Source organism: Tachysurus fulvidraco, chromosome 14, assembly GCF_022655615.1.
Source record: "Tachysurus fulvidraco isolate hzauxx_2018 chromosome 14, HZAU_PFXX_2.0, whole genome shotgun sequence".
NCBI lineage: Eukaryota > Metazoa > Chordata > Actinopteri > Siluriformes > Bagridae > Tachysurus > Tachysurus fulvidraco.
This window is the reverse complement of record NC_062531.1, coordinates 12,849,322-12,864,064: the sequence shown is the minus strand read 5'-3', so window position 1 is coordinate 12,864,064 and position 14,743 is coordinate 12,849,322. Positions and strand designations below refer to the sequence as shown.

The window sequence follows — 14,743 nt, the reverse complement described above, 5'->3', positions numbered from 1 at the left end:
TAATAATAATCAATATCATAATTCTTTATCCAGAAACCTCAGGAACTCAAATCCAAGGTTAAAATAAAATAAAAGTTGATTTGTTGGTGGAAAAATACCAATTATCTTTACAGGGCCCTAAAATATGTCCACAAAAACCCACATGATCAGATTCTGACAAGGACAGAAAAACAAGGACATGAATGTAAATAAAATGAAGAATAACAGATTTGTCACAATGTTACAAACGAACTTGGCATTAGCTATGAATACCACATGCAAAGGGCAAGCACATTCCTGCAACATTCTTCACTTTTCACTTATCGTCTTTATATGATAACGTCACGTTCAGATTACAAGAAAGTCCCACAAACCAGTCTAATTGAGAATGTAAAAGGTGTTTTGCCTGATTGGGTAAGTCTGCCATCAGTCAATGGGAGTGTGTGAGCTAGAGGGCTGTGTTTGAGAAGCAAAAGGAGAAGAATTGCAGTGCAAAAGGGACCAGGCTTATTATGTGGAGTCCTCAGTTTCTGTCCTAAAGGAAGTTTGTAGTACAGGAATGGCACTGATTGAGTTTATCTTTGTTTTGAGTGGTGCCTGTGTTGTCTTCTTTTGGGTGACACGCACGATTATGATGCTTGCTCCAAAGGTCTTTTGGCCGATTCCTGGGAATTTCATTACCTCAATGGGAAAATGGGCAGGTGAGTTATTCTTTAGTCAGTGAAATCGGTGCACAGTAATCTGTTTATACTCCATGCTTATATGTAAAATTGTCATATTTCTATCTCTATCCGTTTTTTTCTGTCAAGTGTTACATAGGTGTTGGCTTTTTAAAAAAAAGATTGATTGTGCTTGGCAGATTTCAGCAGAAGGGAGACTGATGGCATTGGAAACAAGGTGGCAGGAGATTAAAAACATTTAATGAATTATGAGGAGTAATGCCTCGATATATTTTCTTGGAAATGTCTTATACTAATTACAAACTACTTCTTAAATGACTCAGTATGTGATACATAAGAGAAATGAACACATGATCACCTTACATGCCCAGTGACTCATTATTCTGTTTTTGAAACACACCACCACCAACACCACCAACACCACCCCCATTACCCCAGTCCCATTGACTATAGCTAGCGAAAACAGTTTTAAGTGGGTTATTGTTGTAAACGTAATAAGGTTTGGAATTACATTTGCATTATTTTCAACAGAAAGACCCTCCACTGATGTAGGATTCCACACTGAAAAATGTTTGTTCCCAATCTTTGTTTCTTCACCACTCTTGATGTACAAGAGGCAAAGGAAAAAAGCAATTAGAACGCTATGTTCCAGGGTGTATTATAACACGATTTACTTTTGGAGTTTGGCATGCATGAATGAATGGTCAATCGCAAACTGCCTGAGCTGTCATTTTGTGTGTGTGTGCCTGTGTGTGTGCATGTGTGTGTGCTTGTGTGTGTGTGTGTGTGTGTGTGTGTGTGTGTGTGTGTGTGTGTGTGTGTGTGTGTGTGTGTGTGCGGTTGTTTGTGTGTGTTTCAACTTGTTTTTAACCCACCGCTGTTATTTAATTTTTTCATCACTTGATTGAGTTTTTACAGAAATGTGAGAGAAATTCATTTAAGAAAAAGCAAGCAGTGATGATTGTGCAGCTCAAACAAACAAACAGGGCTTGCTTATGGAGAACACATTGAACAGCTCCTGGCTGCAACGCTCCCTGATCCTTTATCAAGCATCTGGGCACACACTGTCTGCACAAGTACACACTGTTAAAACAAACACACACACACACACACACACACACACACACAAACACAAACACACACACACACACACACACACACACACACACACACACACACACACACACACACACAGACTTCCCTCTGTCCTGTTCTGCCTGTATGAGTGTTTATGCCAATGCAAATGCTTGCTGAGTGATAAATGCTTATCATCTTCTGAATACTTAGGAAATGAATGTGCATCAACGTAAGTTGGATTCTGGCTACATGTTTGATCATTAAACAAATCTCAAACACTGATTATGTAACATAGACAATACCAGTGGCCTGGAAGAAAAACACACGTCATTTGCACTTCCCACTAGTCTTTCATACAAAATATATAGTGACTCATATTTTTTCATATGACATCTCACATTTATCTGAAACAATGTGCAGTCGAGGCACACACAATCCAAGTGGAATTGTAGCAGCAAGCATTGGCTCTGTAGTGACTGGAAGTCAAAGCCACAGTTATATCCTTGAGCAAACACTTAACCCTCAACTGTTCAGTTGCATCCTATTTCCTTTGTATTCTGTTAATGACTTTGTTCAGGGGACAAATAATTCTACTGTATTCCTGGGCTTTGAAATAATTACTAGCCCAGTATTTAAGGTGCTTGTATAAATAAGTACACATACTAAAAATACTAAAGATAGTATTTGTAGCTACTTAGACATCATTATCTGACAACACAATATAATTATGCAATGATCTAGTGCCATGGGAGGAACATAGAGTGAAGGATTTATGTGTCGTTTGGTATTATGGTAGCATGTAATAATAATAATAATAATAATAATAATAATAATAATAATAATAATAATAATAATAATAATAATAATAATTATTATTATTATTATTATTATTATTATTATTATTATCCTATTGATCTCTGTTGCAGTCATCACTGGAGGGTCAGAAGGAATAGGAAAAGCTTATGCAGAAGAGGTATCTCAATCATTTTTAATTCTACATGACATTTTGCTTAAATGCTCTAATGCACACACACTGTGTCGATTTATTACAGTTCCAAATAATTTTTTTCCACTAATGTCCGATATAACTTTCTTCACAGTTTGCAAGATTTGGGCTGAATGTGGTGATCATTAGCAGGAGTAAAACGAAGCTTGTCAAAGCTGCAAGAGATATAGGTGGAGTGTCTGTGAAGGTTTTTAAATGTTCAGATCATGTTTTATATCCCTTAGTTCTACCAAGTTGCAAATCAATGTGACTGGACTTTGGTCATAGTATTAAAAAAAATTTGTAATTTTTGCCAGTTCATGAGTGACATTACAATCTGGATACATAATTGAGGTGCTTTGTGTTAGTGTCTGGCCTCAGACGGTGTTCTCTCTTTTTCCCAACAGAGTTTAAAACAAACAGAAAGGTCATGGTCATATCCACTGACTTTACCAAGGATGACATTTACGGGAGTATTCAGGAAAATATTCAGGGTTTGGATATCGCTGTTTTAGGTTTGTTGGCTTCAAATGAACATGCAAATCACACTTGAAGTGCTTGATGTGTGAAATGTTAGTGTGAAACAGTAATAGGTCTAATCTAATCTGATTCTTTAATAAGTAATAAAATTTTCTGTTGCAGTTAACAATGTGGGAATGCTGCCAAGTTATATACCCTATAAATTACTGGAAACAATTAATCTGGAAGAGGTGAGCTCAGTATTTTATAAATTCATTTCTAGAATTTTAGTATGATTAGTATGATAGTTTTTTCATATATCTTCAGAGATCTCATAGTTATTGAGGTAAATGTTTATTTATATTTATATGATTCTGAAATAGGTTTGTATAATGGACTATGGGGTGTGAAAACTGAAAATACTGTATACAAAAAATATTGATAGCATCGCAGTAAATCACAGCATGATATAAGCAATGTAATGTTTTTAGCACTGAAAATCTAAAATGAAAAGTAAAATGTTTCACAAACTAAAATATACTTCAAGTGTTTATATACTCCTGTATGCAGAACAATTATATATTTGGGCACTATATATATATATATATATATATATATATATAAGTTTATAAAAGACTATATATACTGTAAGTGTTTAGGCGTCTTAAACTTGGGATTCTTTAAATATTCTTTAGCTGATTAATTTTTCTTCCAAATGGATTTAAATTGGAAACCATATAAACTTGAACTTGTGTTGTGTGAGAGACAAATGTGGCTACAGCTGCTAATATTATATTCTCTCTTAGAAAATGAATCAACTGATCAACTGTAATGTGAAAGCAGTGGTCAAGGTAGGACGTCTCAAGTCAATATAAGTCAGTTCTTTTATAACTATATGTTCAATGCAATGTATATTTATAGGAAATATGTCACATTACCACTTGCATTCTTTTTTCAACGCAGATGTGCCAAATTGTCCTTCCTGGAATGGTGGAAAGGTTAGAAGGCTATAATATACATTTAAAGATTATTCAGATCTATATTACGGTTGCACAACATTAATGACTGCTTCATTGTGTCTGTTTCTGCAGAGGACGGGGCATCATCCTGAACATTTCATCTGGCATTTCTAAAGTTCCCTTCCCATTGTACACTTTATATTCATCTACAAAGGTCAGTACACATGCAGTATCTAAGATAAATAATAACTTTTGATCAAATGGAATGCCACTTATGTGATTCCAACACAATAAACAAAAATGGAACCAGATATTTGAAATTATTATTAAACATAAACTTGTATAATAAGATGTTTTATTATTTTGATTTATATAGTTTATCACATTTAAAATATCTTTTAAAGCATCTAATCCCATAGGTGCTCAGCATGTGCTTTCCATGTTGTTAAGTGTTTGTGCTGCCACATGTGTTTCTGGATTTGATTCATGTCTTGTGTCCACCTATGTATGATATCAGTTGTTTTAATATCCATGTGCAATTTGCTGTTAATCTGATATCATACAAACAGCTCAAACAAAATGTATGTTACTTTAGGAGGTTTCTTTAAAACTCTGCTGATATAAGCATATAAGAGGAACAACTGGGAAGATTAATTGTTTTCATTTTACAGCTCTTGCATTTGTGAACACCTGGATAATTTCAGTAATGGTTTCATCTCTCCCAGGTGTTTGTTGAGATATTCTCACGAGGGCTTCAAGCTGAATACAAATCCAATGGAATTCTCATTCAGGTAGATTTCAACAGGAATTAATGTCACAGTGCATCATACACTCCTGAACAATATCGTAAGACCGGGGGAAACAATCCAAGTATTTGCATTTCATGCTGGTGGATCATAACCAGGTTGTAAGAACTGCTTCAAAATGACAAAAGAAGAAAAAGGAGCAAGAGGCAAAAAAACAGAGATTGCCAAGTTATTGAAAACTGCATTTAAGCTAAAACAGGCTTTTTAAGAAAATAGCCCACATATCATGATGGAGCCTCCTCCACTGTGCTGAGTAGAAAACATTTCCAGTGCGATCTCCTTGTCATGCCAGTATCTTGCAAGCCATCAGGACCATCCAGATTACATTTTTTCTCGTCCGAGAATAACATTTTATTCGAACTTTCTGTGTCCCATGTTTGGTACTCCCTTGCAAATTCCAAATGGGCAGGTTAGTGGTGTGGGAGGAGACGTGGCTTTAGAAGATGTTTTTTTATCTTTAAGCCTTTAAACCAGTCAGAATTAGTAGTCTTAATTTGGGTTGAGGATCGGCCTGTGTCTTCTCCAGTTCAATGCAGGTAATTTTTTTGGGCTACCACTTGATTTTTGTCCCATAAAATCTTTTAAGGAATTTAAAATGACTGTCTAACTGCATCCAACCTTGGCAGCAATGGCACATTGCAAGAGCTCTTACTTGTGCAGCTTAACAATCCTGCCAAGTTCAAAAACAGAAAGCCTTTTTGCTTTTGTGCCAGGAGATCGTGACAGTGTGACTGTCTGAAGGACAATGACATTAAAGCCATATTTTTTTGCACAGATTCTAACTTTTAAAGGCCTTAAACTTTTGATTAGCTGATGACCAGCCTTTTGACATTCAGAAAAAGTACTTACAACCTGGTTACAATCCACCAGCGCAAAGTGTGAATACTAGCAATATTTTCCCTGGTCTTAACCCTTCTGCAGAGCTGGGGTCTATTTGACTCATCTGGAAAGTTTAATGTGTCATAACTTGGGTTTTCTTCCACATATTTGCCTGAAATTGTTCCAAATTATGAACTTTGCAAGTGAAATTAATTTTTTATTTTTGTGTTCATAAAATAAATACTTTCCTCCTCAAGTCATCCCAAGTCAATTTGACTCGGCCACATTTAGTGGGGCAATAGGTCACACTTTTGCCCTTTTCAGCGCAATGAACATACATACAGACACAAAAATGCACACATAAAATGTCCACTAACACATGCACACACACACAAGCATTGGGCATTGCAATTCATTTGGCCTCCAGAAAAAACAAAAGCTACTCATTTGTTAATATTTCACACTAGTTATATGCAACAAGCTTTACACACACACACACACACACACACACTCACACAAACTCTCTCTCTCTCTCTCTCTCTCTCACACACACACACACACACGTTGTGTTTTCATATTCAAATCATATTTGTTTCTGCTCTCTTATTTATGAATTTAGTTGCATCAGTCAACTTTGACCTGGGGATGTTTGACATACACCAGCAAGTGGTTATCCAAAATAATATTTAATAATTTCTGCTTATTTTACTCAAAAACATGGCATAATTTCATGAGGTTTATAAATTAAATATAATAAAAAGCATAAGAGGTGTAAAGGAAGTTTTACTTACAAGAAATTATGCCATGTTTTTGAGTGGTGTGTGTGTGTGTAGCCCGTTTTTGGGTGATCAGTGTAATTGTGCATTAACTTTTGTGCCTCTATAGTGAAAATAATTCAAAATTTCTGGGGTTTTTTTACTAAAAAATACATACATACATACATACATACATACATACATACATACTTGTATATACTTACAGTACTGTATTGATTGACTGTTAATTGAATATTTTTAACAATTAACAAAATTCATAGTAAGCAAACAGAAGAAAAATCTGTTTAATGAATTTTAGTCTGACTACCTGTTGGCTTTAAACTAGCATCTTGTACACATTTGTACACTTTGTACAAGTCAGGGATTTGTGAAAACAGTGTCAGGTGTATGATTGAGCAATTACACCAAACAGGTGTTAATAATCATCCATTTCCTATGTAGGTTGAAACAGTGATTAAGTGAAACAAACCGCTGTGTAGGAGGTTTAACACTGGGTGAGGAAAAGACAGATTCTGCTACTAAGGTGAGGTTGTGATAGTCAGTTTCATGTCACAGGTCAAACACCAGGGCAAGACTGAACACAGCAACAAGACACAAGGTAGTTCTACTGCATCAGCAACGTCTCTCCCAGGTGAAGATTTCAACAGATGTGCTGTTCAAGATTGTTTGAAGAAGCACAAAGAAGCAGGACTGAAGAGAGTGGTTTGCCAAGGAATCTTAATGCAGACATATCATACTTACTTACTTTTGATGTACAGCAGTGTCATCAGCAAAGAACTGGTAGAAACCAGTGGGACCCAGGAATACATATCTACTGTCCAGAAGTGCCAAAAAAGTCATACCTCTGACATGGAAAAAACCTATTTGACTCAACTATGCATGGAAACATAGGAACTGGGTACAGAAAAAATGCAACAGGTGCTCTGGACTGATGAGTCAAAATTTTAAATATCTGTCTGTAGCAGGTGGCAGTTTGTTTGCCAAAGGACTGTAGAGTGGTACAATAATGAGTGTCTGCAGACAACAGTGAAACATGGTGGAGGTTCCTTGCATGTTTAAGGCTACATTTCTGCAAATAGAGTGAGATTTGGTCAGAATTAATGGTGTCCTCAATGATGAGGCATATTGTACAAGCAGATACTTATTCATCATGCAATACCCTCAGGGGACCATCTGATTGGCCCCAAATTTATTCTGCCTGAGGATAACGACCCCAGGCATACAGCCAATGTCATTAAGAACTATCTTCAGCATAGAGAAGAACAAGGAGTTCTGGAGGTTCGTTTGGTTTGGCCCCCACAGAGCCCTGATCTCAACATCATCAAATCTGTCTGGGATTACATGAAGAGACAGAAGGTTTTAATGCAGCCTACATCCACAGGAAATCTGTAGTTAGTTCTCCAAGATGTTGATGATGAACTACCTAACTGCCGAGTTCCTTCTAAAACTGTGTGCAAGTGTACCTAGAAGAACTTATGCTGTTTAGTGGTCAAATATTGATTTGACATCGATCTCTCCTCTGTTCACTTTCCCCTTTGTTAGCTGATAAAGGAAACTATTAACACTTTTTTAAGCATTCTTACTGTACAACCTTTTTTCTCAGTACTGTACAAACACACACACACACACACACACACACACACACACACACACACACACACACACACACACACACACACAAACAGGTTAATATTTAAGATAAGAGCAGCATTACAAGCAAATGAATTGGTCTAATCAAGAAATTGACTCTTCCAGAGTTTGTCTCCCTTTGGGATCTCCACTGCAATGACGGGCTATCAGAAACCAAGCATTTTTATGCTCACTCCTGAGGGGTTTGTAAGGAGCTCACTGCTATATCTCAAAGCTGGGGAGCAAACATATGGCAGCATCAGTCATGCAATCCTGGTAATAAAATAATAAAATAACTTTTTCCTTTAGATTTTTGAGTGGGGCTCAAAAAAAATGTTAAGCTTGTGTTTTGTTCAAGAGCCCAGTAGTGAAAATCCTTACATCTACAGTCTTAAATCATAATTTTATGTATTAGAAGTGATATTTCATGCCAAACAAATACTGTGTTTATTGACTTTACATTGACGATTTTCCTTTATCCTGCAGGGCTGGATACTCCAGGCAATCCCCACTTGGTTGCTCAGACGTGAATCATTTCAGATGAGCTTTCAGGCGTATGTTAAAAAAGTGATTGTAACCTAGCATTTTGATATGCATATTATTTATAATGCCACTTTTAATTGCTGTTTGTTGTATGTTACCATCTGAAAACCACTGCTTGGGAAGCTTAAGAAAGTCTGGGACATACCAAACCATGAAACTGGAGAATCTCAAAATATACTTGACAATACTTCTCAAAGCATATAAAATGCAGTAGCAGTGTCAGCCTGCATTTGGTCTCAAGGAGAAAAACAATAAAATTATACATGTATTTTTTATTTTCAATTTCAAGGAAAATTGCTTTGGGCTAAGAGGCACATTTATCAAGTACACATTATTTTATCCACAACTAACTCCTACATGGAAACGGTGTGGGGAAAATTCTAGAATAAATGGCTCCATCTAGTGGGAACACTTCATACGACTATACAAAGAATCATTTCTTTCTCCTTAATGCTTAATGATAGTATGCACTTGAGCTGGCATGGACTTCACAAGCAAACGTTAAGGATCCATTTTAGATCAAATCCACTGTAATGTAGTCATCCATTGGAATGTCTCCATTGAAAACATGCTTCAGTAGAAAAAAAGCAATCTGACATTTTGTACAAAGTTGATGTTCAGTATCACAAATTTCTTTACATTTATTTAGATGCCAACAAATAGTTTTAATAGAATATTAAATATTATATAACCTATTTTGGATCCCACTATATACAAAAGTATAAAAATAGCTAAAAAAAAAATTAAAATGTAATATTCTGTCATTTCTTGGTACAATGTCAAAAAAAAAAAAGGCATGCAAGAACATATTTTATTCTAAAGCAAAGTGCTTGTTGTGACATTTTATCAAGATTAGCCTAGACTTTTAATATGCAAACTAGAAATGTGAATGCAATTTTTGGAACAGTAACCTGGATTCAGAAGCAAACCTGAAACCCTCTAGCTGTAAGGAGGCAACCACTCTGTCCTTAGACCCTGAAATAAAAACCTATGCAGCTCTAATAAATGGAAAGGGCTGATCTGAAGCCTTGCAAATCCATACACTGAATATAAGGTCCAGCTTAATTCATTAATTCATTCAGTGAAGTAAACCTAGTTAAAATAACCTTATAAAAATATCAACAACTGATATGTGGATTCTCTTTCTCAGAAAACAGTATGCAGATATAGGAAATAGGGTAATTAAGTTAAGGTATTCACAGTATATCTCAGATATCTGAGATATACTGGAAGTATGAGATTAATTAATATAACAGTCAAAGTCACTGTTTAGCATTAAAATACCACAGGGATTCTAACAACAGGCTAGAGCTAGCAACAGAAGACTAGAAGTGATTATAATAATATTCTAAGAAAATATTTGGGCTTATTCTGTTATATATTCAAGAACTGACAAGACTAAATGTGCAGATCCAGATAAGGGCATAGGAGAAGAACAAGTTTCTCTCTCGCACACACACACACACACACACACACACACACACACACACACACACACACACGCGCTCACGCTCACGCACACACACGCGCACACACACACACACACGCGCACACACACACACACACACACACACACACACACACACACACACACACACACACACACACACACACAGGTATGTTTCCAGACAACTGTTCAGTTGGGTCTATGCCAATGAAAGTTTCATATCGTTTTACTTGGGTTTCTTGAATTGCTATGTGTACATTGTCCGGTAGAGGGCGCCCATCAGCTGCTTATTTGTCACTTAGGACTGTAACTAAAACACTTCAAACCTTCAGGCTGGTTTTGGGGATTTAAAGATTTAAAGCAGAAAGTTCACCTTAGATTTAAAGCAGAAAGTTCACCTTATAAAGCTGGTTATCTTTAACTGATAGAAACTTAAAAAACGAATTTTATCTAGGATTTGGATGGACTGCAAGGAATTTCATGTGCTTTATTTTAAAGGTTCAAATGAAAGGCTTTTGTGTCCTAGTGTTAAACTGGATGTACTCTGGAAACATTACAAAAAATCTAGATGTTCATAACAAGTCTGCTTTAAAAGTAAGTTACCATTTTTAACTTTTTAAATGTCAGGTAAATTAGAAAGTATTACAACTCTGTACACAATGTTTTTATTGTAGTAAAATATGGAACCACGAAGAACGTCATCAAAACATTATACTATTTAACATAATTAATGAAGTCACACTCAGTAGATATGAATGATTTCTTTTTTGTATTATCAAATGTTTGAAATGCATTTCAGCAGAAATAAAGAGAAGAAAAGACAAAAACAACATATGAATGCAGTCCTTCATGATTTTGTCCCAAAGAACAAAGATGGTAAGTAACTTGCCTTGACTTTTACTCACATCAGACTGCTTACAATCTCAATAAGCTTTGCTTGTGTGGCCTAACGTCAAGGAGTGCAAATCCTTACACACATAAATAGCAGGCAGATGGGGAGGAATGATTGTTTACTGAACCTTCGATTCCCTAAACAATTGCTCAAATGACACCAAACTCTGGCAACCTAACACAGACATTATGCTGCTCTCCCACTGGTAAATATTTAGCCTAATTAAAAAGAGTCATGGTTCTTTTTCCCGTGGACAAAGACACCATATAAACAATCAGGAATCAAATGAGGCTTTTGCTATCAATTTGTTCTGCTTTCCTTTTGCCTATTGAAAACACTTTCATGCACAAAATGTAGGAAACTAAATACAAATTGTCTCACATTAACCTTTAAGAAATACTGCAAAACACCTTCAGACCGTCTCTGTGAGAACTTGTGCTTCTTCTCCCTGAAATAAAAGTCACGACTTTCACGTGCGAAATTTAAACCTGTGGTATGTATAAACACTTCACTTGTTACATTTCACACATTTTTCACATGCAGACATTTCTTGTGTTTATATTTTCTACATGTGATTTTTCACAGGATTCTTTGATTTCAGCACAAACCATTTGCTGTCATTTTCTGCACACCATGCAAATGTTTTCACAATTGCTATACAATATTAATTTCTTCTCACATGATTAATTTCTTCTCACATCATTTCACATTCACATACTTTCTACAAGACCTTTATTTATTTATTTATTTATTTATTAAAGCACCTTCACATACAATACGATTGTGTGATTTTATATATGTGTCTTTCTTTGTCAAACTGAACTATCACTAGCACTCCTGAATATCAGCAGCATCTCAGGCCTTGTGTTCACCTGTGGCTGTGTCTGTTCTTCCTATAACTGAAATATAATTGTTTATGATCAGTTAGTGGAATTTACACTCATAGCACTTCTATTACTTTTGACTCCTTTAGCAGCTCTGTGCTTTGGATTGCATTTTGTCTTAAAAGCCTCAGCCAAAGGAATAAATGTACCATCTACATAAATAGAGATTGAGCCTAGAGGAGAGTAAGCACAATGTCACAGCATGAGAGTCTAGAAAAAAAAATAAACTTGAGCCTTCATTTGGTAATTGTAACCATCCAGCTAAGAGCTGAGGATACACAAGTGTCAGCAGTGGGTGAGAGAGGTTTATTGTCAGGCTTGTGGTAATCATTTAAGGCTAAAATGAGCAGCTGGAAAAGTGATCTCAGCCTGGAGGCCACTTTTATTCTTTGGCAGGCAGAAGGAGAATTAACCATGATGCCCTGATCTGAATAGTTTTGTGAGGTATAAGACTGAATGGGGAAGTTTCACACTGGCACTAAAAAGTCAATCACTGCAACCTGGGCCTGAAGGCCTTCCTTAATTACACTACTCCCCTTCTCTCAAGAACCATGCCTTTAATTTCCTAACAAAAGAAAAGCAGAGATATTTTCCAGCTTGTCTCAAAGTATTACAATTATAAAGCAGTGCACTCCTCTCCTACACACAAACATACTAAATGAGTCATACTTACGTTCTTCAAAGTTCTGTGCTCAAATTTTTGTTGTTGATTTGAGTGGGAGGTTATTTGCATGACAAGCTCATGGGTTTCATTTCAATATGCTGGAGTTCAGGATTGCTCATGAGGTCCTTTTTCCAGCTATTGTACATGTAAACCCAGCACACCCAGCTGTTATTAGTTCTAAAGCCTTTCTTACTTATTAATATTACATTAGATTTTTTTTTTTTTACTTTTACTCTATTAGCCCATTAAATGTACGTGTTAATAGTGAGTTTTACTTCATTGGAAAGATTCTAATGAACAATTTCTTCTAAAAGAAAAGGCAGTTCTGATTTTCACTATGTGCTTTTATTCATTTATAATTATTAACACAAAGCTAGTAACATGTAATGTAGTCAGGTATAAAATAAAGGTACATGTAGCAAATATTCTTTAATAAAGAAGAAAGTCTGTGATTTAGAAGTGAAGTTTGAAATATGCACCCTTATTTTCCATGGTGCTAATTCTGTTTATCAATTTGCATGTGCATAGTTTGTTTCACCTTTTTCTTCAATTTTTGCTTATATTATGTACCAAATATAAAATAGTTTCAGGTATAACGGGAGTCAGTAATTCCTTTTAATGATTAAATAACACTCATTTCTCTTTAAATTCTGGTAAATGTCTATTTGTGTATCATAGCGTGCAAACTGCATCACCTTGTAGTATGGCAGCTGCTCCGTCTGTGACCAGAAGGCCTCGTAACGAGTCATGAAATCTGCCAAAGCCAGTGCTGCTTTATCGGCACCATTAAGGACATTCAGCACAAATGATTCCTTCAGAGCAGGGAACATCCATGGACTGTTTACCTGCAGTCAAGCAGACGGCACAGGAGTTTGCCAGCATCAACAGGCCCAGGGCCTACAATAACCACTAGAGTGACTCAAATAATCACTCTTTACAACCACAGTGAGCAGAAAAGCATCTCGAAGCATCTCAGACCTTCAGACCTCGAGGCAAATGGGCAACTACAGCAGAAGGCCACATTGGGCTTCAGTCCAAGATGTAGAATTGAAGGCTGCAGTGGGCACAGGTTTACCAAAACTCATCTGTTAAGGACTGGAAAAACAATGCCTGGATTTCATCTAATCTGTATTTTCAAGCTTTGGTTTAACTGCTCACCTTGAACTGGGAGTTCTTAGATTTTCTGGTCAATGCTAAAGTGTAGGACATTTTTTGTGCTTATTTACGTCCATCAAACATTCGTTAGTTTAAAATAAATCTGCAGATTAAATAGAAACACATTTTTATCAGTTCTTTTTAGTTGCAACCATCCCTCTAACTTACTGGGCGATGTGTAAATAAACGAGTGCAAGGAACAGCAGGCTTCTCTCTGGTCATGACTGACATTCAGTTATTGATGTAGGCCAGAAAAGCTAAACAGCTCAGCCGTACTTAGGACTCGCACTAAGACTACAGATTTACTATTTTGGGAGTGTTACAAAAGAAACTCATTGCACTGAGCAATTCTGTATAGTTGTATCCTATGACAAAGATAAAATACATTTGGAGGTTTTATTCAATTCAATTCAAGTTTATTTGTATAGCGCTTTTTACAATAGACATTGTCTCAAAGCAGCTTTACAGAACATAAACACAGAGCAGAAGGTAAACATAATTAATGATAAAGGAATTAACGAATAATAAAAGAAATAAGAATTAACAGAATAAAAATTCTAGATTATTATTAGATGTATATAGTTCACAGTGTGTATGTATTTATTCCCCTATGAGCAAGTCTGAGGTGACTCAGGCAGCAGTGGCAAGGAAAAACTCCCTTGAATTGGTAAAGGAAGAAACCTTGAGAGGAACCGGACTCGAGGGGGAACCCATCCTCATATGGGTGACACTAGGGGTGTGATTGTAATATACAGTCAGTTAAATGTTGTATTGGTGTGAGGTTCAAGGACTTCTGATCTCCTGAGTACCACAGAGTCTAACTGGAGATGTCTCAGGATTCTTAGAGTCGGCCTCGGTTCAGTGGACGTCCAAAGGCTTCGTCCCACAGAGGACGTTGGGAGCTGGTACAGTGTCTGGATGCCTCGGGATAGGTACAAAGAGAGAAGCAGTGGAAAGGGATTAACATATCTGCTGTTCATAAAAATGTG

General features: G+C 36.2%; 1 protein-coding gene and 1 long non-coding RNA gene across 2 annotated transcripts; both read left to right on the top strand.

Annotated features, from left to right (window-relative positions):
* Positions 1 to 476: 476 nt before the first annotated feature.
* hsd17b3 (hydroxysteroid (17-beta) dehydrogenase 3) lies at positions 477 to 9,353 on the top strand. Its single transcript, XM_027167399.2, has 11 exons — positions 477 to 680; positions 2,663 to 2,709; positions 2,837 to 2,912; positions 3,129 to 3,236; positions 3,364 to 3,431; positions 3,987 to 4,031; positions 4,144 to 4,178; positions 4,272 to 4,353; positions 4,865 to 4,930; positions 8,296 to 8,445; positions 8,656 to 9,353. The coding sequence occupies exons 1-11, from the start codon at positions 539 to 541 to the stop codon at positions 8,749 to 8,751; spliced, it is 915 nt and encodes a 304-aa protein (XP_027023200.2). The 5' UTR covers positions 477 to 538; the 3' UTR covers positions 8,752 to 9,353.
* Positions 9,354 to 10,281: 928 nt separating this feature from the next.
* LOC113656288 lies at positions 10,282 to 14,233 on the top strand. Its single transcript, XR_003443892.2, has 3 exons — positions 10,282 to 10,753; positions 10,959 to 11,035; positions 13,278 to 14,233. It is a non-coding gene; the product is annotated as an uncharacterized LOC113656288 (long non-coding RNA).
* The last annotated feature ends 510 nt before the right edge of the window (positions 14,234 to 14,743 follow it).